Below are 26,250 nucleotides of genomic sequence, written 5' to 3'. Positions count from 1 at the left end.
GATCTGATATGCATTTCCTTTTGTTGCTAAGTAAGAGAACATTTAGTTTAGTTCTAGCTTTTGCCTCTTATATGTACATTCATAAACAAATTCTTATATGAAAATATACAATAGTTCATTAATGTCTATGTGGGATTAATTCCAGGCTGCCACTTTATATTCAAGCACATGTTCAAATGCCATATATAAAACAGTGTGGTGTCTGTGTATAGCCTATGAACATATTCCCATAGACTTTTTTGTTTTGTTTTCTTGATTCAGTCTCACTCTGCAGTCCAGTCTGTTCTCGAATTCATGGTCCTCTTGAGTGCTCGGATTACAGCATATAGTACTGCGCAATGCTCTTGTTATCTGTACTTATAATAACTAATATGTTTTTATTGTATTGTCTAGGTAACAATAATAAAAATACCTTCTGTATATGTTTGTACAGAAACTGTTTTATCTACCCACTCCCATTTATTTTTTGATTCAAGTATCTCAACCATAGTCCAGCTCTCCCTGCTCTCACTATGTTGCTCAGATGGACCTCTAACTACTGTGATCCTGCTGTGTCAGTCTCCCAAGTGCTGGGATTATAGATGTGCAACACTACACATGGCTTTTCCCAAATATTTTGGATCTGCTGTTTACTACATCTACAGACAGATGGAGGGCCACTTTCTTTTCTCTGGCATAAACTTCTAATAGTAGAATGGCTGGCTGATGAGGGGAAGTTTATGTGTGACCCACACATCAAAATTAACTACAGCATATGTCTCAATGCTTTTTAGCATATTCATAGTGTGCAAACACCATCCCAATTTTTATAACATCTTCTTCATCATCCTAAAAGAAACCCCATCATGGTTAGGAGCTTTTTTCCATTTCCCTCTCTGCAAAGACCCCGAAAACTATTAGTTAACCTTGTTTGGACATACTGCATTTTGCTTACTTAACATTGATAGATATTTGCATTGTTTCTTTTTTGGATAATACATATAGCTAATGTTAAGAAAATTTATTACAACTTTCCCTTGGTAAGTCCATACCCACATTTAGATATGTCTGTCTCATAATAAAGTATAGACTACACCTTATTTAATAATAAAAATGAACAACTGTTTCATAATGCTCAATTCTGAAATTCTTTTCTGTATCAAAGCCAGGAATCCCAGTTTGTTTTGAGTCAAGGTCCTTAAAAGATCAGGGAACTCCACAGGCTGCTGAGAGCAACAGTATGGAGTTATGCCTCTGTCCCCTCACCTCTGGCACAATTACATCATTTGCAAAGAGTAGGATAATTGACTTTTCTTTCTGTCTCTTCCTAAGTGCTCTGGTTAAAATTTCTAGTATTAGACTACATAAGAACTGTGGCGATACTAAATTTTAAGACTTCTACGAGCCATGAAAACCACAACAGCAGGATGGATTCTGAGAAAATGCCTTCAGTTTTCGTCATTCAGTAGGATGCTGCCTAAATGTCTGTCAGATAGAAGCTTTGTTATGTCAAGGTACAATCCTTCTATTCCTAATATGTTCAGGTTTTTTATCATGAAGAACACTAAATGTTATACTGCTGCTTTTGCACCTATTGAGCTGATCATGATTCTTATAATTCATCCCATGTATGTAATGTATTATGCATATATTATATAATAAGTATTTGATTTGCATATTCTGAACCATTCTTACATCCCTGGAAACAAACCAACCTGAACGTGGTGGACAATCTTTCTGACAAGCTTTTGGTTTTAATTTGAAGTACTTTCTTGAGTGTACTTGCATTTTTGTCCATCAGGGCTTATCGTTCTATGGTTTTCTTTTGTTGTTGTGTTGTCAAGGTTTTGGCAACTGGTATTTCAAGCTGAACAGAATAGGCTGAGAAGGGTCCCCTCCATCTCAGTTGATTTCTAGTTTTTAAAATTCAGCACACAGGTGCTAGATAACATTATAACAATTTCAAACAAAGTATGATTTGCTATTCTTTACATCTCACCTTTGTTTCCCTGTTGTAAACATACACACAATGATCTTTATTTTCATTCACGATTTGAGATGCATTAGTGTTAGATCTTTAAAAGTTTGGATAAATTCAGGAGCATGGGATGTTGTTCAGTCAGTAGAATGCTTGCCTACTGTGTACAAAGTCCTGGGATGCAACTCCCAATACTGCATAAACTAGGATGTGGATGCAGGAGGATCAGAAGTTCAAGGTCATCCTCAGCTATATAGGGTATTTGAGGCCAACTTGGAATGCATGCATGCATACATACATACATACATACATACATAAAAAAGAAAGAGATTTTTAAAACCTGCATTAAATTCAGCAACAATCTGATCCTGGGCTTTTATTTAGTGAGACTTTTTATTACTAATTCAATCTTTCAATATTATTTATTATCAACTACACTTTGGAGTGTGTATGGGCATGCTGAGGTATAATGTAAGTGTGTATGTGTAAGCACGTATTCATGCAGAAGCCAGAAGAGGCCAGTGGGTATCCTGCAGTATTGTTCGCCTATTTTCTTGAGAAAGTCTCTCACTGAACCTGAAGCTAAGCCGGTAGACAGCCAGTCACAGAGAGCCACAGCCCAGGAGTTATGGGCATACACGGCATGTGTGGCTTTTCATGTGGGTCCTCATACAAGTGCTCTTACCCACTGTGCCATCTTTCTGGTTTTTATAGCTCCTTGGTTCAACTTTGGTAAGTTATATAGGTCTTGAAACTTTTCAATTTTACTAGAATTTCCTATTTTTTCAAAAATAATTTCTAAACCCTTTGAATTTTTGTACTCTTAAGTTGTAATGTTTCTACTTTCATCTGGAATTTTATCTGGGCCCTCACTGTTCCTTTGGTTAAGGCTTGTTAATCTTTTCAAAGGATTATTTTATATATCCATTGTGTTCTTTTAGCCTTTATTTCATTTGTTTCTTTCCTAATCCTTCTACAAATTTTGGGTATGGCTTTTGAAGCACAGAAGTTTATGTTTCTGAAGTTTTTCTTTTTTTTTTTGTATATGTGGTGTACTGCATGTGTACATATTTATGTTTGTGCATGTGTGTGCACATGTGTAAGTATGATGTACAGGCTGAGGATCAATGTCAAATGTCTTCCTCAATCGTTCTTTTTATTGCATGTGTGTGTGCTTCCTGACCCTATGCATGTGAACTCAGAGGTTGACATTAGGATGCTTTCCCTACCATCTTCCACCCTAATGTCTGCCACGGCACAGGCTATCACGCTTGCTTTTCATTTGGTGCTAGAGAATCTGAAGCCAGATCCTCAAATTTGAGCAACAAGCATTTCACTGCTACAGCCATTACCTCAGTGCCTCCTTTTATGAGTTTTAATTTTTTAGTGAGCATATTTTGGTCAGATATTTTCTATATGTAATTTCACCTCACCCCTTTGGCTACTATTTCTAAGTGGAAGTTTCTCTTGTGTTATATATCTTGTTGGATTATTTTAAATCATTGACTAAAATGCTAATTTAATATTGAGGCAAATTTTCTAGTTAAATTATTCATTTCTAAGGGTGATTTCCCCTTTAGCAGTCTGATGTTTTCTGCCAACAACTGTGTATTTCTGCTAACAGTATATGAGATCCCTTTTGCTCCATTATCTTTATCCCATTCCATGTCTTCTTTTAAATCACTGCCATATAAAAAATGTATGGGAATAGCTTAGCCTCACATACTCTTTTCTCTTTCCTTTCTCTTTGGGAACTCTAATTACACATCTATGTGGTGAGCAGAAGTCGTGGCTTGCTGTTCTCTTTTCATTTATATCTGAACTGCTCTCTGTGGTTCACTTTGGATAATTCCTGTTCCTGTGTCTCAGAGCTTAATATTTTCTTCTAACATTAATATTAACCAGTGTTTTTAATTTTACACATAGCTGGCAGTCTTAATATATTTCATTTTTCTACTTACATTTTGAACTTATCATTAAAGTAACAGTTTAAGGTGTTTACCTGCTGTTCTGCTTTCTGTGTGGTCCTGAGTCATTTGAATCAATTAACTACTCTCTTGACTACTGACTGCACTCTTCTGCCTCTTTGCATGCCTAATAATCTTTGATTGCATGTTAGGCACTGTGGATTTTAACACTAAGTACTAGGCATTTTATTTTTCTATAGATTTCTTGTTATTTGTTTCTAGATAAAGTTTCCAAGGGCAGTTTGAACCCTTCAAGTATTGCTTTTATGATTTTTTTTAATGAAAAGAATGGAACACTGCTCAGAGATGACTGTTTCATATTATCAAAGGCGTCCTCCCAATGCCCAATTAATGAAAGGTTTCCAGGAGCTCCGCTGTAATAATTCGGACTGACTCCCATCAGGTAGTAGGTAGGCTCCTAACTCAGCAGCAGTGCTTTCCTGAATGATTACAGACAATCTTCTCTACACCTGTTGGGTTTAGTTATGTTAAACACTCATCTTCTCTGACACATGTCCCTGTAAATTCTAGCTACTTTAATGTGTCTGGATTCCTGTTCCATATACTTGAATTAGGGACTCTGCTGGCTAAACCCAAGATTCCCCATCCTTGGAAGATGATCTGGACTGAGGCAGTGAAAAGGCAAATCCCATAGGCTTAGCTCATTTGTTTCCCATTTCTCAGATCACCGTTCAGCCGCCTGATCTTTGGTGACTTGAAAGCTATCACTTAGTATATTTTGACTGAAGAATATTTTAAGTAAAAATATGAATTTAGACTATATTATCTCAAATAACTGGAAATATGTACTTTTTTTTTAGACAACAGATAAAACTTAAAACATTGATAAGGAGTAGTTTAGGACTAAAGAAAGAACATATAGAGAACCTGTGACATCTTGCAGTTTAGCAACAGTGCACTAATTCACTCACCAACCTTATCACACACTGACATCACAACACCACCCACACATTGTCTGGAACACTTAATTTTATATGGGAAGCTCTAAATTACTCCAAAATGTCCCTCAGTAAGACTGAGTTCAGTGTTCTTAAAGAAAAGTAAGATTGTGGCAGAGTGTTGAATACAGAAAAACACTGCTCCGCATTCAAGAACCATCTAAAATCCGCAATTGTCTTTTCTAGCTCTCTGAATTAAGAGCTACAGAAAAAAAAGGACTCAGTATAATCAAAAACAGAATAACTTTGGAGGAAAGAAGGTGTCACTTGGAATGAAGTCGGGGAGATGCCTGGTGCTAAGTAAAACTCAGTGTCCAACTTTTACTTGAGTCATCCTCATAAAATTTTACATTGGGATCCCTAGGTAAGAAGTCAAAAGGGCTCCAACTTCATGCTCCGATTCCTCAAGCACCACAAACACTATCTCCCACCTACTAACCATGGAGAAAATCAATTACCTGCTTGAAGCAATGGACAGGCGCTGGGACTGAACATGTTTCTTTTAGGTATTTGTCCCAGGTAAAATGACCTGTAAAGGAAATAGAAATCTCTATCACAGTCAACTTCTTTAAAGAACGCTTTTAGGATGCACTGCACTCTACACATCAAGTAAGCCATTAGTGGACTTTTTTCCTATTTGATCTCAATCAAAGGTGATCTTAGAGGGAAGAATCCAAGTGCCCTGGGTGAGTCTTTTTAAATTAACATTTTAAAAGCAGATGATATTCGCTGTTTTTCATGTTAGTCCCTATACTGACTGAAAATTCTGAAGTAGGGTCATTAGTATATCCTATGTAGGGTAGTAAAGAGGTACCAAGAAGCCCATAGAAAGCTAGAACTTTCTACACACTGAACCAGAGAAGCAGAAAAGGCTGAAGGTGGTGGGAGAATTGTTCGTTTTGAACAATCAGACTCCTAGAGAAGCCCTGAAATGCTGTCAGCTAGCATGATTTAGCACCCAATATGGTTCAACCCCACACCACAGCTTAGGAAGTACAAAGCAAAGACTATCTAGAGACATGGCAAGAAGACTTCAGGGGAGGGAAAGCAACATGAGTGAGATAAATACACTCCAGTCCTCACGTGTTAAATTGCTACTCCAGGCACCAAATGTTGTACGGAATGAAAAGAATCTGATAATCTAGCCCAAAGTAGGGCTTGGGAAGCAGTCCTGGTGACAATAAGGAAGAAGTCTGGCTGTCTACAGAATTTCTTAGTCTCTTGATATTGCCTTAAGTATCTCAAAGGGTAAAGAACAGTGAACTAGAGAAGCAATCTAAGGTTGACAGTATCCTGGGCCCAGGACAACATAGAAAGGCATAGGCTATTATATACAATATCATTGAATGACAAAAAGATTACCAAGTTCTTTATTTAAAAGTTAAAGCAGTTTACAGTTTCCCCCTAATACCCACCTAGAGGTGACCCCATGATGGAGCAGGGAAGGTCCCAGAGACTCTCACAAGCTAAAACACTGTAGCAAACCAGCATGTCTTGAATTTTCCTCTGTAGTGGAGCAGCACAGGGCCCCTTTGGGCCATGCAAAAAGCACTAGATGCTGGGAATAAAAATGAATCACTGAATAATGAAATCTAAATCACTACAAAGACAATGCCAAGACCGCACTCTGTCGACTTTATACCTGCTGTTTTGTCCCTTTCCCACCATCCTTAACTAAGCAAATAAGTCTGGCCAGAAATCCTAATCAGTTCTGAAATACTTCACAAGCCAGTCAATGATTAAGCAACATGACTAGACAGCCCATATTGTAAATGAGAGGGTAATTTTCTGGAATGAGGATTTAAAGAGGTTACCAAAATTCAATTTTAATAGTATTATAATAACTATTAGCTGAGAAGGTCTTAAGTTGAAGACTGAATAATATTATCATTACTTGCTATTAGGACAAGAAAACAATGCAAATTATTATTACATCTTTACAAATGAAAGATTTAAGTCAAATTTTAAATCTTGGATTTCACTGGATTGAGACCCTTAAGCTCTCTACCATTTAGAGCAGAAAGTCTAGTTCAACTTTTCTGTGCAGACAGAAATGAACTACATATCCAGTAAGATAACACTAGCTACATATTACATACAACTTCTGAACATTTTAAATGTGACTAGTGTAAGCATCTAAATTTTAACTTTTATTTAACTTCAAATAATTGAAAAATGTACATATGGCTCATAACTAATGTGTTAGGAAGCCCAGGTTAAAAGGGATGGCCAATTCTGGGTAATTGTTTTTATTAGCTTGAGTTCTGATCAGAAGTACCCAAGAGCCTCTGGTTTTAAGAATTATGATGGCATTAGTTACAGTTCCCTATCACACATATCAACCATGCTAATCAATTCCTGTGCTATAAGGTAAAAAGCCCAGAAACACCAGGCATAAAGTAGAGAGGAATTTTGTTAAAAACAGCTCACCCACCATGATGGCTGATTGCTTTGAACCACAATCTTTTTCTTCTATTTGATTGCCTGGGTTATCAACAGGTGTGATAGGAGGGTAGGGGGAGAAGGAGAGGGAAGAAATGAGAGAATCCTAACTAGATTATTTAAACACATTCTTTCACATTTATCATGAAATCAGCTATTATATGACTTCCGAATCTGCAAGCATTAAAATAATCACAAAAGAAATGACAGTAAACAAGGTATATATCAATAGTTTTTTTAAAAAAAGATAATAAAACTATTATGCTATGGAAACCACTTAGTCCATGTCACAGCTCTTATACTAAGCCACTGTGGTGTGTCTTAGGCAGCAGACAGTTGGAAATAACACTGAAGGCTTGCATCTAGGAAGCCTTGATAAAAGCAGCTGGCAGACTCAGTATGGACCTCCAACCGTAGTTTCACAACACAGGGTCTAACTTATTGACTCTAAAACCATGTTCCTAAGTGCTCTTATTTCTTCAAAGTTTTCACTCAGTAGTTTCAAGGACTCTCGTACTTGAAGTTGTGTTCATGGACTACTGGTATTTTTACATATATTGGAAGTCAAAAAATATTGCTTTTATAGCAAATAACTTGGGCAAATTTAACCTTCCAATCCTCAGTTTACTCATCTGAAAGATGGAGAAAGTTGTATACATAATGCATACAACTGTATGTTAAATTCATTTAACAAATACATAATATCCTTTCAAGTATAAAGAACTGTGTTAAATGTTATGACACTTTGTTACTAGATAAGCAGAATATTAAACTTACTTGCACAAGTAATATTGTAATTAAGTTTAACAAGGTAGAATGAGAATGTAGTATAGGAAAATTTTGATATTTCATTTTTGTTATTTTAATTATGTGTGTTATGTCAGTGTTTGAGTATGCACACATGTGTGTGGGTAACCACAGAGTCACAGAAAAAGGGCTTCCGATCTCCTTAGAGTAAGAGTTACAGATGAGCCACCTGACCTGGGGCTGGGAACCAAACTCAAGTCCTCTTCAGGAGCAGCAAGTGCTCCTAATTGTTAAGCCACCTCTCCAACCCCAGGAAAGGGAAATTTAGTTCATCTTGGGATCTGCAATCACTTGACTAGTATTACTAACAGACATATAGTATAATTTAAGCACATATAAAACAAGTGTTTAAAAGTGTTCACGTGTTATTTAAAACATTCAAATATTGTAATCTGAGTGTTCAGTTATTTATCCAACACGTGTTCACTGGACATCTCTCATAGCAGGCACTAGCAGAAATGCCTCCCTTATAGAGTTGGCCCTGCAGTTTGCTTATAAAACACACCTAGCACATAAATAAAAACATGATAAACATTTGAAAGGAGGGAATAAAGTGGTATGAAAGATGATGTAAAAAACAAAGAAGCAAGCTTATTGATTTACGCATCAGCTACTCTAACTGGCTACTATTCTGGTTATGTTCCCTTTAAGAACTCTACTTCATTCTACTTAGATGTAGAAAGTCCTTAAGAGCAGTAATAGTGATCAATGTCTTTAGATTAGAAATTCTACTCCAAGATTACTGTCAAAACACTGTTTCATTGTGTATATGCCCTGTAACTTGATAGATCCAAACAACTTGTGATGGTCATTTAAGTATCACCGGAGGTCTTAGTGCCTATCTTTGTGTACTCATCTGTACTTTTAAAATGATCTTTGGGATGGTTAATCTTTTTTTTTTAAAGTTTTATTTATAATTTATATATACATAAGTATACTGTAGCTGTCTTCAGACACACCAGAAGAGGGCATCAGATCTCATTACCGGTGGTTGTGAGCTACCATGTGGTTGCTGGGATTTGAACTCAGGACCTGCAGAAGAGTAGTCAGTGCTCTTAACTGCTGAGCCATCTCTCCAGCCCGGGATGGTTAATCTTAATTGTTAACTTGGTCGGACTGAGAGACACCTAGGAGCTTATTAAAGCGTCTTGCTGGGCTCTGATGAGGTGTCCTGAGGACTCTGACTTCATCAATGACTTAATCTATTGATAGACTGAGGTTGTCAGCAGACTCCTGGGAAGTGGTCAAACAGTAGAAGAGTCTAGTTAAGAGGCTGATTACTTGGCATGTGTCTCTGAAGGGTTTATATAGTCTCTGGTCCCTTTCTGTTACTCCTCTTTGCCTTGTTTACAATGAGACAGTTGGTTTCCTTTCCTCCTTCTTGATACTTGATCTGCTTTCCCATACACCTAAAAGCAACAGGGCCAGCTGACCATGACCAAAACCTTTGAAACAACAACCTAAAATAAATCTCTCCTCCTTAAATTCTCTTGGTTATTTGTCTATTATTTAACTTTTCATGCTTTTATTAACATATGTTAATTATATACGATGTGTTTCATTAGGAAACTTTGTATATGCATATAATACATTTTGGCCACATTCACACCACAGCCCTCACTTGCTTCCTCCTACTCTCAGGTTTTAGTTAGTGATGAAAGTCTGACTAAGATGGTCTTCCTATGGAAAATACCAAAGAGGAGGATTAACAGACAAACTGGATATTTTAGGTTTTGGCACAATATATATTGCTGAAATATCCTCTATAAATAGTCTAATTTCTACTACTATCATAAGTACATGAATGAAGAGATGGTAGATTGTATACACATTGTATACATGTATAAAATTCTCAAAGAATAGATAAAGAAAATAAGGTATATAAGTATATATTTCAGGCCTTTGCTAAAATTATGTTTTGACAATTTCTAGTTCTTACTTACATAGCCCGGTCTGACCCAGAGCTTGGTGCTTATTGTAGGCTGACCTCAACCTAGCAGTGCTGCTGCCTTAGCTTCTCATGTGCTAGGAAAGTGATAAATCTTAACAGTAATAACACAAAACAAAACAAAAGGAAATGCTAATATACTTTTTGGACAGTTCTTTGATTACTAATAAGGTTGAAGACGTTTAGAAGCGTAGTAACTCGTTTTTATTTTTTAGCTATCTTTCTACTAACAAGCTTCCATTTCTTACAGAGTCTAAGGTCTTTGCAAACATTAGTCCTTCATCTAGATCATTAAAATGCTTGTCTCATTCAGTAGGGTTTGCCCTTATGCTTTTCCACAATCCCTTTTATGGCTTCTTGATTTTTATACCACACTTGCCTCACTTCAATATTATAAAAAAATATTAATTCATTTTTTTCTTCAAGAATGTCTCCAGTTTTGATTTTTTATATGTAAGTATTTAATCTTTCTGTGATTTAGTTTATAAAATAAATGAGGCAAGCATCTGGCTTTCCTTTTTTACTTTTTCCCTAATAAATGTGCTCTAATATCATCTACTGAATAAACCATCTTTTCTCCATGGATTTGAAATTGCCTTGCTTTTGTATTAATTTTTTATACATTCTTAGATCTATTTATGGATGCTATTCTGTTCTTCTCATTAATCTGTCTATCTCAGCATCAGAAACATTGCTTCAAGTAATTTCATAATAAATTTAAACATTTTGCTTGAATAGGGTCTTTTAATAACTCATTCCTTACATACTATGTGTTCTTGGCATTTTCCAGACAATTATTAAATGGTAGCATATATAGTTCTAATAAAATCCAGTTGTTCTAAAATGTCTAATGTTAAACAGTACTCACAAAGCATCATCCAGAACCCTTCAAAATTATTAGATTGATATTTTAATGGATCAGATAAAAATAAAACATCAAACCAAAATATAACTTCTGAAAATAACTTGTATTATTAGTGTTTCTCAAATATACCACAGAGAAATCTCTTAGCTAAAAGCAAAGTGCTTTTAAATACCCTGGCTAAAAAAGGAAGTGCCACGTGGCAGCTCATCTCCCTGAACCAACACACTAAGAGTTCATTAATATACATTCCAACCATCTGGTTAGGGGTTTTAAAAAATTCATGCACAGAGAAGTATGAGTGAGATAGTCTGTAGTCTTTCATCAATTGCCTTGAGACTAGAGCAGAAGGTTGAGTAAAACAAAAACCAAACATTTAAACAAAACCTGAAACATCAACAATAAAAACCTCACAAAACAAAACCAGCCCAACAAACCAAAACAAAACAAAAAAGTTTTAGCCGTGACACTGAAAACATTTTCATGTAGTTTCCTCACTGAGGAAAAACAGAAAGAGGGAGGAAGGTCACTTGAAGTGCTGTTGTAATAGAAATAAAGCATCTAGAGCGATGCTACTCTTCTTTTCAGGTAATGAAGAAAGAGGCTTTGCTATGCTTTCTGCAGAGTTCAGGCAAGGAATCTGGGATGAGAAAGGTCTGGTTTCAAGAGGCTTCACAGGCTCAGAATCACAAAACTTATGCTAGATGGAAGCTTAACAAACTTTTGGATACTTGGCTTGGCTTCCTACCGTATCACCTCACATCTAACTACCTTGTACCATACCACCACTATACATTGAAAGTCACTCAACAAAACCACGATTTTATCTGCAAAGCCTTCGGATTTTCCTTATCTCCTTTATACTCCTTTCATATTCATCCCGTCATATCTCTGTGAGGAGCTATTTAAAGTTGATGGATGAAGGCTGTTTATTCAACCCTCATTGTTAAACACAGAGCCTTGAAGTTTACTGCAGCTTAGTCAAAATTTTTGTGTAAATGAAAGCAAGAAAGAAGCACACAAGTCCTACTTCTGTCCTGGCCTAGTAACATCACATGTGGGCATTAAGTTTGGCCTGACTCAGAGAAAGAAAGAGCACACAAGAATTAAAATGGTGACTTTGTGTTAGAGATCTGAAAGTATGTCACCTGTCAACCAAGGGAAGAAACAATCCATTAACATTAGTCACGAGTAAGAAAGCAAGTTCTCAGAGTCATTTCCTCACCCATTTTTCCAAGACTTATTTACAGTACTGTGCTGGGCACTGCAGATACAACCATGATCAAAATATTGCCCTTGTTCTTGTGAGCTTCAGTCTAGTGAGGGACAGAAACTAAGTGATCCATGGCAGAAAGGTGTGGTGAGGGCTGCACTTGGAGAGGTGGAGGGTGCTGTAGGAGCACGCAGAAGGTTTGTGGAAGGCTTCCCAGAGGCAATAACATTCGGGCTCCTAAGTATAAAAGGATAAGATAAGCAGGAGTCAAAGCAAAAGCAAACTGTTTCAGAGAAAAGTTTCAAAAAGAGGTTATAGACTGAAAAAGTGTGGGTATTAAAGGACCCTTTATACTACATGGTTAATATAGTCAATACAACAGGACCTACAAACAAAGTTCTGGGCATGTCTGTAAAGGTTCATCTAGATTAGGTTAATTGAGGTGGAAAGACATACACTAACTGTAAACAACACCACTCAAAGGATTCGAGAATACATAAGATGGAGAAATTTAGCTGAGTAGAGGCATTCAACTGCCTCTGCTTCCTGTTTGTGGAGATGGTAGCTGTCTGAAGCTCCTGACCCCACTACTGCCCTGCTTTGTACATACACACACTGTTCATGAGTATGAAGTCAGACTAAATAAACCCTTCTTTATTCCTAACTCGCTTTTGTCAAGTATTCTGCTATAACATCAAGACAAAGAACTAATGCACCATGTTAAGAAGAAATACAATACTCATATGTTTAGGGGGCAGTCATTCTAGCTGCACTGTTACCTTGGTTCACGAGGTGACAGTGGCTGCACTATAAAAGTGGCAGAGCAGCAGAGAGAAGGCATACCTGGAGCTGCTCTCTAAGGACCAGAAAGCAGACTCTCTTCTGTATGGCCCAAAGGTTCAACATGGCTAACAGAAAGTATGAAGAAACATGTTTGGCTCAACAGATATACCCATCTAATATGAAGCAATTTACCTGAAGAGGCAATTAAATTCTTAACAATTTGAGGTGCTCAAGATATTCAATAAGCAATCTGAAGTGTCAAATTTTGAAATGCTATATCAAAGCAAATAATAATTATTACTCTTATCAAATCAGGGTTTTGGACATGCCAGGCAAACACACTATCAATGAAGTTATACCCCAGCCCTCCAAAGCACATTATTTTACAGTCTTTTTCAGAATGAAGGCTTTGGAAGTCTTTGACTCTCAATTCTGATGGGAAAAATAGATCATGAAGCTTTAATGTATATCGGAGAATACACCTGTGACACCAATTACTCTCATAAGGAAAACTGTACTTTCAAATTATAAACTCCCTTGCCAACTGATATCCTTCATGTTAAATGAGTAACAAAACTCCCTGTAAACATACTCTTGACAACATGCCCAAGGCAGTGAAGTGAGTACAACTGTTACCATGATTCGAATTAGCAACAAGACCAAAATCAGCAGAAGCTACAACTGTGCCCCCTTTGCCTGACGATGTTAGATTAGCTCAGCATCTCTGTTTCAAGTTCATTTTAAAGATGAGAAATTATCTCAGAAAGATTAATTTGCGTGGAGTAGAGAACAGGAATTGAACCCAGCCTGCACAACTCCATGTTTATGGTTTTCCCACTTACACATTAGTGCCATAAAAGCCTGAGGAAAACGCTAAAGAATGAAGTAATATCTGTTACTTGTTCACCAAATCCCAGGTACTTTGCCCTTCATCATTTCACTTCATTCATTTCTTCAGCCCACATTCATAATGCTTCATTTCAAAGAATGTCAGATTGTACTTAACATGTGAGCTCAGCTGCTGAGAAGAATGAAAAACATTACAATTCTCCAGTGTAAAGGAATAGGCAAGGTTTAGGATGTTTTCACATTCATTAACTCATGTTATCTTCCAGTCCTGTGACCGGACAAGATAAGTTATAATTCCCATCTAGCTAATACTAAAATTAAGGACCAGAGCCACAGAGTGACTACATGGCAGAGCCAGCTCTGTTGAAACCAGGAATTCCCTTGGACTCCTCCTCTACTCTTCTGTTTGGCTGTTTTTTTGTATTAGGAATGAAAGAAATATCTTATAGGAAGAAAAGACAACAAGAAGAGAGTGGACAATAACTATAACACTGCTGAACACATGGAATCATAGTAACAAAATGTATCAAAATACTTGAGCAAATATTGACACTTATGTGCTACACAGGACCCTATGAAACTGACTGGTGTTTATGTAGAAACCTTAAAAGCTCACTGAGAACCATAAACGTTAGTTTTATTCCTCAAATCTTAGTCCTGAAATATACTATGCAAGATAAAAACTAAATGCAGTATCAGTCTGACTTGTTACTTAAACAGATGTATTTGTGTTTTTTTATGCAGTTTATAAATGAAGGATATCATTATGTTTAATTTTGGCTCAACATATCCTATTAATAATTTCCTTTAGAAAAATCACACTAAATGTATTATGAACAATGGAGGTTTGCTTTAGTGTGGACTTGGTAGATTAAGGAGTTACTCCAGTTAGGCTTGGCTTCCTGTCTTACCTATACTCTATATAATTAACCATACTCCTTCCCTTTTTGTTATCTTGGTTTGTAACCTCCTGATAAGTGGGACTTGATATGACACCTAAGTTAATTACATGCCAATTAGGCAAACAGTGTTTCCTGGATTGTGAAACAAAGACACATGGAGTTTTTTCCTAGTGGATTAAAACTACTTACAATCAAATCCCTGGTCTAATAAGTCCCCTTATTTAACAGAAAAAGAAAAATATCTTACCTAGCTCCAGGATGTCAACAGGTTCTATTAAAGACAACAAATGTTAAACCATAGGTCATTAGGTAACAGACTGTAACAGAATGATAGAAAGGTAAAGTTCTGGTATGAAACAGAGACTTCAAAGCTTATCTAGTACAATTATTTCATTTTAAAAGAGCTTATTAATAACTGCAGAAGCATAACATTCAATTTTGCCTTCCTTTTAAGCCTAAATGAATAAAATGGAAACACAGAGGCCAAGCAACTGTGCCTAGAGCAATAACACTAATTTGGGATTATTTATACTCAGAATCTAGGTTTCCAGATCAAAAGAAAATAGATTTTTTTTTGACAGACACCTCTATACATGATAATATATGCTTTTGATTTAAGGAACCAGTTGGTTATAAATGCAGACTTCTAAGAACAACTTTTATGGTGAGAGATTGAATACAATTTTTCATGCTAAATAGAATTTTCTTACCTTGATATTGAGATGCAGACTCTGACAAGTGACCATACTTAGGTTTTTTCACATCATTCCAGTCTATTGTTACAGAAAGAGATAAGGGTATGTCATGAGGAAAGAAAATAAAAGATTCAGTACTCGTGCAGCATGTATTAGTAGTTCTTAATAAAGAAATGCACATCAGAGATTTCATTCTAAGAAAATAATACAAATAGAGAAAAAGGTTTTATTTGAAACGGTTCCACTTTTCTATATAATAAAAGAAAAAGGCAAGTGTTTCAGGTTTTGGTGTCTTCCCTGGGTTCAAGCTTCTTTTGGTTGACTCTTTCCCTGGCATGCTCCCATCCCCTCCTTTTGGAATGGGAGTATTTATTCTGTGCCAGCGTGCATTGGAAGTATAGAAGCTGCTTAAAGGTGTTCATGGTTAAAAGACTACATTTACATCTTAGATCTGTTCAAGACTTGGGGATTTTTTAAGTTGGACTAAATGCATTTTGCCTTATCAGATTTCCATAAGCCTATGGGACAGGCTTAAAGTAATATATTTGGATGTTAAGTTGGTGAGAGATAGCCTTTTGATGGTTATTATTGTCAACTTGACTAGATCTAGGATCACTTAAAATTTCTAGGAATATCTTTTTAGTTTCTAGATTGGGTTAGATTGTCCATCCCCTCCAACAAATATGGATGGTACCATTCCTTGGGCTAGTTTCCCAGATTGTATGGAAAGGAGAAAACAAAATCAGTTTCCTATGGTTATTTGGAAGTTCAAATTAAGAACTTCCAGGTAAGGTGGCAGATTAGAAGCTGCATCTGCATGAGTGGAAGGATAGAAGATATAGTTGACAGAAGAATAATTAGGGTTGCTGTGCTACAGCTTTAAGACGCTCCTGTTAACTCCTTACTCACTGACAGAGGGTGATTTCTGTACACACCAGCAAATGTCTACGAATGGACCTTGACTTTTCCTGCAGCAAGTAGGCTGCCAAAGCCACCCCACTGATCAGCATAACCATCTGCCAGGAGACTGCTACAGGAGCAGCACAGGAGTTCTAGAGAGGATCCAGACTGTGAAGCAGAACCTGAGACAAGCAGACAGAGGAAACAAACTCCCCGCCTCTACCCTTTTCAAAAAACAAGCTATACAGAGTCTTATCAAGTATGCTTGGGATCTAACATAGTACTCTGTCAACACACAAAAACACTCAGATGGGGTAGCTTTCAGAAAGCCCTACCTGTGCCAAGTCAGTCCTCAACTCATCATCTAATGACCAACGACTGTTAGCTTGCTTGGGAAGGAGACAGGGCACACATCCAGATGAAGGAAGGCTCTGCATTAATTTTACTTCAGATTCAACTAACTTCTACTGTACCCATGTATGAGGCCAGTGCAAACTGTCTCATATATATCATATCTGGTATTATCAGTATCTTTTTAAAGGTGAGAAATTAGGATGCAGTAAGGATTGGCTGGGGCAAGAGCAAGGAAAGATAGTAACATTTTACAAAAAAAAGTTAATTCACATATAAATGGAAATAATACTTAGTAGGACACCTCCTTACTTGGTCAGGAGCCTTCTAAACTCCTTAGAAAAACAAATACAGATTTTTGCCAGTTCTTGGATGCCCATCAGAATTTGATGGGAAAATCCTGTAAACATACCACACAGTTACAGAACACGAAGAACTCAAACTGAAACTGAGCTGGAAGCTTCCTTCCTGCTGGCTAGCTCTCAATGTGTCAGAAGGTGCCATGCAGGCTGCTGAGGGAGTAAGAGCAAATGACAAGTCTTACTTACCTGTGAACCCTGTAAGGTACAGTAGTGACCTACCAAGATAGTCATGCAGTGGCTTTCTGATTTGAGGCACATCCACACAAGGCAGCCTGTACCTGGCACTGTAAACCTACTTAAAGAGTCCATGACTGGGGCAGGTCATAGGCCCTAAAGGAAAACTTACAAGTCTTCTCTGCTAAATGGACAAGTTGTCAAATTGCCTTCTAACTACTAGCGTTTATAGCCACAGATTGGTATTGTTCTCAATTTTTGTCAGAGAGGCTTCTAACTGGTGCTGGAAGCAGTTAATGCAGAGATTCAAAAATGGTCAACGTGCCAAGAATAAGCATCCGTGTTCTACTACTCTAAATAGAACACTTACACCACTCCTTCCAAGACTCAAGGAGTGTTATGTAAGAGTCAGAGGATGCAGAGGTATGCTGTAAAAAAAAGTCTTAAGAATACAACATGGCCAATGCACCAATGAACCACAGCTGCTGTGGTTATCTAAATAAGACCAGCCAAGACTGGGCCAACCAGCATTTTATCATGGATGGAGGACAGGTTCATGAGGCCTCCCCTTTACCTCAGAGACCATTGGCAGTTGATAGCTGCTAGTGAGAGAAATGTCATTTTCTTCAGTGGAAAGTTGCTCATACTACAGTAAACAAACCCCTACTTATGCTCATGCAAGCACAGAAGACATGAAAGTAGGAGGGGGGACTTGTTAGGAAGAAAAAGGATTCAGCACAAGAGGGAAAGTGAATATGCAAGGGAAACAGGTAAAATGACTATAATTAAGTCTATACATGGATGAAGTTGTCAAAGAATAAGAAAAGTAAAAATAACCTCTATAAACATGCTTATGTGGGTCTATTCATTCAGCAGATAGTTATCATCTGCTATTTAGCAGTCATTACTCTAAATATGAAAACCACTGAATAAAGCAGATAAAACCCTTGCCCTAGCTTATAGTCTATGATGTGCTCACCTGGGACTTAAAAAAATAACTTTATTAGAGGAATCTTTTCTAAGTTTTTTCTTTTACTATTTATTCAGATGTATGTGTGTGCGCTTGCTCATGCAGGGTTCCTTAAATATGTGTGTATGCATGTATGTGTATGTGTGTGGGGTCTGTACACAGGTGTATATGGGTGCCTATGAAGGTCAGGAGGGCATCAAATGTGCCAGGGTGGTTTAGTACTCATGAGGGAGGGGGAGGCTCCCCTTCTCTAAGGAGAAAGGGAGAATGGGAAGAGGAGAGGTGTAGGGTAGAACTGTGAGAAGGGGGGCATTCTGTGATTGGGATGTAAAATGAATAAATAAATTAATAAATATAAAAGAAGGTATCAGATCCCATAGATCTAAAGTTACTGGTGGCTGAGAGTCACATGTCATGGGTTTGGGATTTAAGCTTTAGTCATTTGGAGGAGCAGCAAGTGCCCTTAAGTGCTGAGCCATTTTCCCAGACCCTTATTTGAGGTATCTTGAGGAATATTCATTGCAAGGAGATACGTGCCAGAAACTTTTAGATAATGAAACTTGCCCTGTGGTTAGTCATACCCTAGAATGAGCAAGGAGAAAGGCTGGATGGACACTTATTACCAAAGTTTTGGAAAACTTTCCAAGCTGAGAAGGAATGTACAGGTTGGACAAGAGAAGTAACTAAACTATTAAGATCCTAGTAAACATTTAAATTCTCATTAAGCACTAAAGAACATTTGGATACTGACAAAGTAGCAATGGATACATTTTTTTGTCTTTGTGTCTAAGAGTATGTGTCCATCCTGCTTATGAGCTACTAATCTGCATAGATTATGCCATATCTTCTGTTGTATTACATACATCTGATTCAATGAAATGAATGGATGGAGAGAAAAACAGTGAGATCTTCATATTCTATGTCATTCAATTTGATACTGAAATTAAATTTCAAATGTACTATTTTCAAAATAAATCTCTAAACTGTCTGCTACTTCCTTATTAAAATTCTATTCATTCATGCTTAGAATGAAAATTCACTGACAACACATAGGTCCCAGCCATGTGCTAGGTAATGAGAACTCAAAAAATAATGAGATACCTACTTTTTAGTTTAGAAAAGGGGAAAGACACAAAAATACACATTAAAGTGTTGTAGACATTATATTAAAACAAAGCATGGGGACTTGAGGAGGACATGAGGGGAAGAGCCAGTTCTATAAAGGAAGGGGTGAAAGGGTAAGAATGTAAGTGAAAGTCAATACTTTTGTTGAGTCTTGGAGCTGGAATCCTGACAGCAAAGTAAAGCAGTGAAGTGAAGGGAGTAAAGAAAGAGCCAAGTGCTGCATGTGCTGCCCAGTCTGACATGGCAGCCACTGGCCAGTACTTGCAATGTGCTGCAATCACTGAAGAGGTGCATATGTGTGCAGTTTTGTGAACTTTCATTAATTGAAATTTAAAAAACTGACTGTAGCTACTGAGAATACTTTTATGTATATTTGAGAAAACTTTTAAATATATTTAGAACAAAATTTGATATGTGAACTTACTTTTCCAACTGTGATCCTTGTTTTCTTTTTTGGACTGACTTATTTTATGTGCATGAGTGTTTGCGTGCATGTTTTTACAATGTGTGTGCCTAGAGATGGTTGTGAACCACTATGTAATTACCAGGAACCAAACCTATGTCCTCTGCAAGAACAGCAAGTGCACCTAACTGGTAAGCCATCTCTCCAGCCTGTAATTATTTTTAAAATATAAATACAAATTAGGTATTTCTGATAAATCTAGGACCTGAATTAAGATGTGTTAAATAGATTCTAAACACCCTTTTATTAGACTTTTATATTGGCGACATGTCAAAATAATGTTTTAGATATAAAAATTACATATATTGTTAATTTCCCTGTTTTTTTATCTTTTTAATGTAAAATTATAAATTACATATACAATTGCACTGGTTTCTACTGGAGAACACCAAGTTAGACAGCTGTTCTTCAGTGTGGCAAGGCAATGGCTGCATATTTTATTATACTTAAATAAAAAGAAAGTAAGTGCCTAGCGTGAAGGGCTGGGAATGGTAGAGTATCCCTTCAATCCCAGCACTCAGGAGGCAGAAGCAGAGGAATCTGTGAGTTTGAAGCCAGCCTGATCTACAGAGTGAGCTCCAGGCTAGCCTGGGCTACATAATAAAACCTTGTCTCAAAAATTAAAAAAATAAACAAACAATAACAAAAGCCAACAACAAAAAATGCTTAGATTGTGGTGCTCACACTGACAGGAAATTCATTAAATTCCAGTTTTTTCTTTTCTTTCTTTCTTTTCCCATTCTTAATAATCTCTAGTCTGGCCAAATAGGAAAATAGTTTTAGCTATTTGAAAAGTCAAACTTCCAATCTCCTTTCCCAACTTGGAAAATTCATGTTAACAACAACAAGGCATTATAGGTATAAAGAAAAAGAAAGGGGCCTAGAGAGATGACTCAGCCATTAAAGCAATTACTCCCCTTGTAGAAGACCAGAGTTTGGTTTCCAATGCCCATGTCAGGTGACTGTAACTCCTGTAACTCCAGCTTCAGGGGATCCAATGCCCTCTTCTGACTTCTATAGGAACTTGCACTCATTTGCACAAACCTACATGCATGTAGATGCATACACCAAATTTAAAAATAAACTAAATGGGAGCAGACCTTGGGCGCAAATTTTGCAGCCAGTCCCACAACACCCAGAGGAAGGTCCACTCCCAGGCGCTCTAACACGCCCAGGATCAGAGGATCCCAGAATCACAGGATCACAGAGACAGCTTGACTCTGAGGAGTTCTGACACAACCAGGATCACAGGAAGGACAGGCAGATTAAGCCAGATTTAGTCAGATTTAAGCAAGAGCAGGTAGCACTAGAAATAACCTGATGGTGAGGGGCAAGCGTAAGAATAAAGGAACACAAACCAAGGTTACTTAGCATCATCAGAACCCAATTCTCCCACACTAGCAAGTCCTGGACATACCATCACACCGGAAAAGCAAGATTCAGATCTAAAATCACTTCTCATGATGATGATACAGGACTTTAAGAAGGACAGAAATAACTCACTCAAAGAAATACAAGAGAACACAGGTAAACAAGTAGAAGTCCTTAAAGAGGAAACACAAAAATTCCCTTAAAGAATTACAGGAAAACACAATCAAACAGGTGAAGGAAATGAACAAAACCATCCACCGTCTAAATATGGAAATAGAAACAATAAAGAAATCAAATCACAAAGGGAGACAACACTGGAGTTAGAAAACCTAGGAAAGAGATCAGGAGTCATAGATGCAAGCATCACCAACAGAATAGAAGAGATAGAAGAGAGAATCTCAGGGGCAAAACACCATAGAAAACACTGACACAACAGTCAAAGAAAATGCAAAAAGCAAAAAGCTCCTAACCCAAAACATCCAGAAAATCCAGGACATAATGAGAAGACCAAACCTAAGAATAATAGGTATAGAAGAGAGTGAAGACTCCCAACTTAGAGAGCCAGTAAAAATCTTCAACAAAATTATAGAAGAAAACTTCCCTAACCTAAAGAAAGAGATGCCCATGAACATACAAGAAGCCTAACAAACTCCAAATAGACTGGACCAGAAAAGAAATTCCTCCCATCACATAATAATCAAAACACCAAACTCACTAAACAAAGAGAATATTAAAAGCAGTAAGGGGAAAAGGTCAAGTAATATATAAAGGAAGACCTATCAGAATTATACCAGACTTCTCACTTGAGACTATGAAAGCTAGAAGAAGATCCTGGGCAGATGTCATACAGACCCTAAGAGAACACAAATGCCAGCTCAGGCTACTATACCCAGCAAACCTCTCAATTACCATAGATGGAGAAACCAAGATATTTCATGACAAAATTAAATTTACACAATATCTTTCCATAATTCCAGCCCTACAAAGGATAATAGATGGAAAACACCAACATAAGAAGCAAAACTATGTCAGGCTGTGGTGGTGCACGCCTTTAATCCCAGCACTTGGGAGGAAGAGGCAAGTGGATTTCTGAGTTTGAGGCCAGCCTGGTCTACAGAGTAAGTTCCAGGATAGCCAGGGCTACACAGAGAAACCCTGTCTCGAAAAACCAAAAGGAAGCAAAACTACACCCTAGAAGAAGCAAGAAAGTAATCTTTCAACAAACCCACACAAACCTAATTCCACCTCTAACAACAAAAATAACAGGAACAATTACTTTTCTAAATATCTTAATATGAAAATTAGTATTACCAACATATCCTAATCAATTGAAATCCAAAAATATGAGGAATTGGAAATTTGTTGGCTGTTATCCAGTGGTCTTTCTAATCTGGTAATTGGAGAAATAGGTCCAATATTTTACAATCCACATACACTTTCTGCTTGTTTGTACCTGACAGTATCTTGTTGGGTACCACATAATGGTCTTGAAACCATGCTTCTCCTATCTCAGTCTCTCTACTATTAGGATTATTTATTTCATATTTTTATACTATACTATGGTGTTCAGAACAGCTTACATATTTCAAAAGTATTTATACAGCCAAAAGAAATTTAGACAATTAACTTGGGAGGTGGCTTGTAAGAGAACAATAAAGAGACTGAATGCTTTGCTTGATGTTTGTAACTATTGTATCAAGTTTGAAGAAGAGGACTTTATAAGTTACTCTTTCTCTGAGTTGAATGTTTTTCCAAATTATCAGAGCCACTGAACCAAATTCTTACCCTCACCTAATGTCTGTGCCACCCTCCAAGCAGAACCATTGTTCATTGAAACAGTTGGCAAATGTCTTCATGTATAGATCATCTTAATACACACACCATTTCATAAATGAATGTAACCTGTTCTCTGTGGGCTGAGAATGAAGACAATTACTCAAGTCAAATAGCTTTGACCATAGTAGGAAGTCTGTATCTTAGAATCTTGTCTACATTCATTCCTTGGTGGCACAGCAGAACTGTCAACTCTTAGCTTAGCTATGATGGAGGTAAATCCTTTGGTGATGTGAGGGTCATTGAACCTTATTACAATGAACTCCAATGCCTAAAAATTGTTCTTATTTTGGGCTTGTACCACAGTATGAGCCAAGATTTTAAGCTCTACTAAAAACAAAGCAAAACAAACAAACAAACAAACAAACAAACAGACTTTATTTATGTTCATTTAAAAAAATACTAGTAGTGATGTATTATTTTAAAATATACAGTTAATATGTTTGGAGTTATTTAAAATTTATATTGAGAAAAATGTATGTATTGTCAGTATTGCTGTAGACAAGCATCTACATAAGACTGTTCAACTGATTGTTGTTTTATATCAAACAATTTTTATAATACTCATTTTTATTGTTACAATATTTTATAAATTTTAAAAAATATGACAAAAATTTAAAAAACAAAAACAAAAAATAAACTAAATGGAAAAGTGTGGTGGTTTGAATGGGTTTTGCCTTCTGGGGAGTGCTACTACTACAAGGTGTGGCCTTGTTGGAAGAAGTTGTCACTGTGGGAACAGGTTTTGAGGTTATATATGCTCAAGCTACCCCTAGTCTGCTGCCTGCAGATCAAGATGTAGAACTCTTGGCTCTTCCTGCACCATGTCTGCCTGCAATGCATGCTGCTATGCTTCCCATCATGACGATAATGAACTAAACCTCTGTACTGTAAGCCAACCCCAACTAAATGTTTTCATTCATAAGAGCTGCCTTGATCATGGTATCTCTTCACAGCAATAAAACTCTAAGACAAAAAGGATAATAAATTTAATTAGTAACAAGAAATTTCTTAAACTCCATCTTTGTTAGGTCTCCTTAATTCTAGTTACTGATAAGATGGTATGAGTGAATACTTACCACTAGGCTGCATAGTCAATGGACTAAAACTAAGCAAGGAGTGATGAAGCTTGGGACTTATTCCTGGGTCCACCTATACCTTGCTGACCTCTGACAAGTTAGTTTCTCTGTGTAGTAATCTCTCCATCTGTAAAGAAAGGGAGTGGAGAGAAAGAGGATGGTTAAAATTCCATGGTGACACCTAAGTACTAATACTGGATGCACTATTAAGAAAAATGTATTTCAATACCTATTTTTTGCTATTAGAATATTGCAGATAATAGGTATTTTATAACAAGTACAACAGGTACAAATGAACTCTTTACACTCAGAAATAAATACAAATATTTTTATATTTGTTTCTATGCAAATGTTGAAAATAAACATAGCTTCTGACTAACCAAATAAAACCAGAAAGTCCAAGTCACAAAAACCTACTAATAAGGATTATGAGTTAAACTATACCATACATAATTTGAAACCTTAACCCCACAATTTGAACATATTTGGAAATAGATTTTATAAGGTAGTAATTACTATAAAATGAAATCACAGTGATAGGAAGTGGCCAGTGTACGGGAAATTGCAGATATATAGAATATATTTATTTATAAAATCATAAGTTTTTTGCTTGGTTTGTTTTTTTTAATATTTATTTATATTGCAAATGTTGTCCACCCCTCCCTGTCCACCCTTCAAGAGTTCTTCAGCCCATTCCCTTTCCTTCTGCCTCTGAGAGTGTGTTCTCCCACCTACTGCACCTCACCTCACCACCCCAACCCAGGCATCACCTTTCCCTGGGTCATCAAGTGTCTACAGGAATAGGAGCATCCTCTCCCACTTTGACCACTCAAGGCAATTCTCTGCTACATATGTGCTGGGGTCCATGGACCAGCGCATGTCCGTTCTTTGAATGGTGACTTAGTCCCTGTAAGATCCTAGGGCTCCCGGTTAGTTTACACTGTTGGTCTTCTTATGGGGTGGCCATCTCCTTCATCTCCATCAATCCTTCCCCCAACTCTTCCCACAGGGGTCCCTGACTTCATTCCAATGGTTGGCTGTGAGTATCTGCATCTGTCTCAGTCAGCTGCTGGTAGAGCCTCTCAGACAACAACCATGCTACTAGGCTCTTGTCTGCAAGCACAGCATAGCAGCAGAAAGAATGGAAACAGGCAACCTCAGGAAATAGGTTGGGGAGGACCCTCCAGAATGCACCAGAGACCTGGGAGTTGAAAGACTCTCAGGAATCAAAGGGAGGGACCTTAGATGAAATGCCCAACAGTAGGGAAAAGGAACTTATAGAGCCCACCTCCAGCAGGAAGAAAGGGCATCAAGTGAGGGATGGGGTTGCCATCCCATAGTCACATCTCTGACCCATAATTGTTCCTGTCTGAAAGAATTGCAGGGATGGAAATGGAGGAGACTGAGGAAAAGAAGGTCCAGCGACAGGCCCAAAGTGGGATCCAGCTCAAGGGGAGGTCCCAGGGCCTCACATTATTACTGAGGCTATGGAGAGCTCACAAAAAAGGACCTATCATGACTGCCCTCTGAAAGACCCAGCAAGCAGCTGAAAGAGTCAGATGCAGATATTTGCACCCAACCAATGGACAGAAGCAGCTGAGCCCTGTTGTTGAACTAGGGAAGGCTGAAAGAAGCTGAGGAGAAGGGCAATCCTGTAGGAGGACCAGCAGAATCAATTAATCTGGACCCCAGAGATCTCTCAAACACTGGACCACCAAACAGACAGCATACACAAGCTGATATGAGGACCCCAACACACATACAGTAGAGGACTTCCGGGTCTTTGTTCATTCAGAGATGATGCAGCTAACCCTGAAGAGACTGGAGGCCCCAGGGAGTTTAGAGGTCAGGTCGGGTAGAGGGTAGAGACAACCATATGGAGACTGGGAGGTGGTTTGGGGAGGAGGTGTAAGATGTGGAGCAGTCAGGATGGATGAAGGGGGGACAAGGAATGAAATATGGAGTGTAAAAAATAAATTAATTGATATACTCCGCAGCCAGTCCCACAACACACAGAGAAAGCCACACTTCCTGGTGATCTAACAATCCCAGGATCCCAGGATCACAGAGACAGCTTGACTGAGGCGTTCTGACACAACCAGGATCACAGGAAGGACAGGCTACAGTCAGATTTAGCAAGGGCAGGTAGCACTAGAGTTAACAAGATGGCGGGGGGTGGGGGGCAAGCGTAAGAAAATAAACAACACAAACCAAGGTCACTTACCATCATCAGAACCC

General features: G+C 37.6%; 1 protein-coding gene across 10 annotated transcripts in view; it reads right to left on the bottom strand.

The window, feature by feature from the left end:
- The window catches only part of Scmh1 (Scm polycomb group protein homolog 1), a 130,741-nt gene that overhangs the window by 66,180 nt on the left and 38,311 nt on the right, over positions 1-26,250 (bottom strand). For 2 of the 10 annotated variants that reach the window (XM_031378485.1, XM_031378491.1), the window contains exons 2-5: positions 24,013-24,139; positions 15,400-15,462; positions 14,937-14,960; positions 5,342-5,412 (exon numbers count right to left, since the gene is read on the bottom strand). In XM_031378485.1, coding sequence (XP_031234345.1) covers positions 5,342-5,412; positions 14,937-14,960; positions 15,400-15,462; positions 24,013-24,025 — 171 coding nt within the window. In that variant the 5' untranslated portion in view covers positions 24,026-24,139. Of the gene's footprint in view, positions 1-5,341; positions 5,413-6,298; positions 6,442-12,167; positions 12,393-13,780; positions 14,902-14,936; positions 14,967-15,399; positions 15,463-24,012; positions 24,140-26,250 lie in introns of those variants that run through there. The other 8 variants (XM_031378493.1, XM_031378494.1, XM_031378487.1 and 5 more) reach the window with 7 other exon arrangements.

The sequence above is a fragment of the Mastomys coucha genome, unplaced genomic scaffold, assembly GCF_008632895.1.
Source record: "Mastomys coucha isolate ucsf_1 unplaced genomic scaffold, UCSF_Mcou_1 pScaffold18, whole genome shotgun sequence".
NCBI lineage: Eukaryota > Metazoa > Chordata > Mammalia > Rodentia > Muridae > Mastomys > Mastomys coucha.
This window is presented reverse-complemented; position numbering and strand designations above follow the sequence as displayed.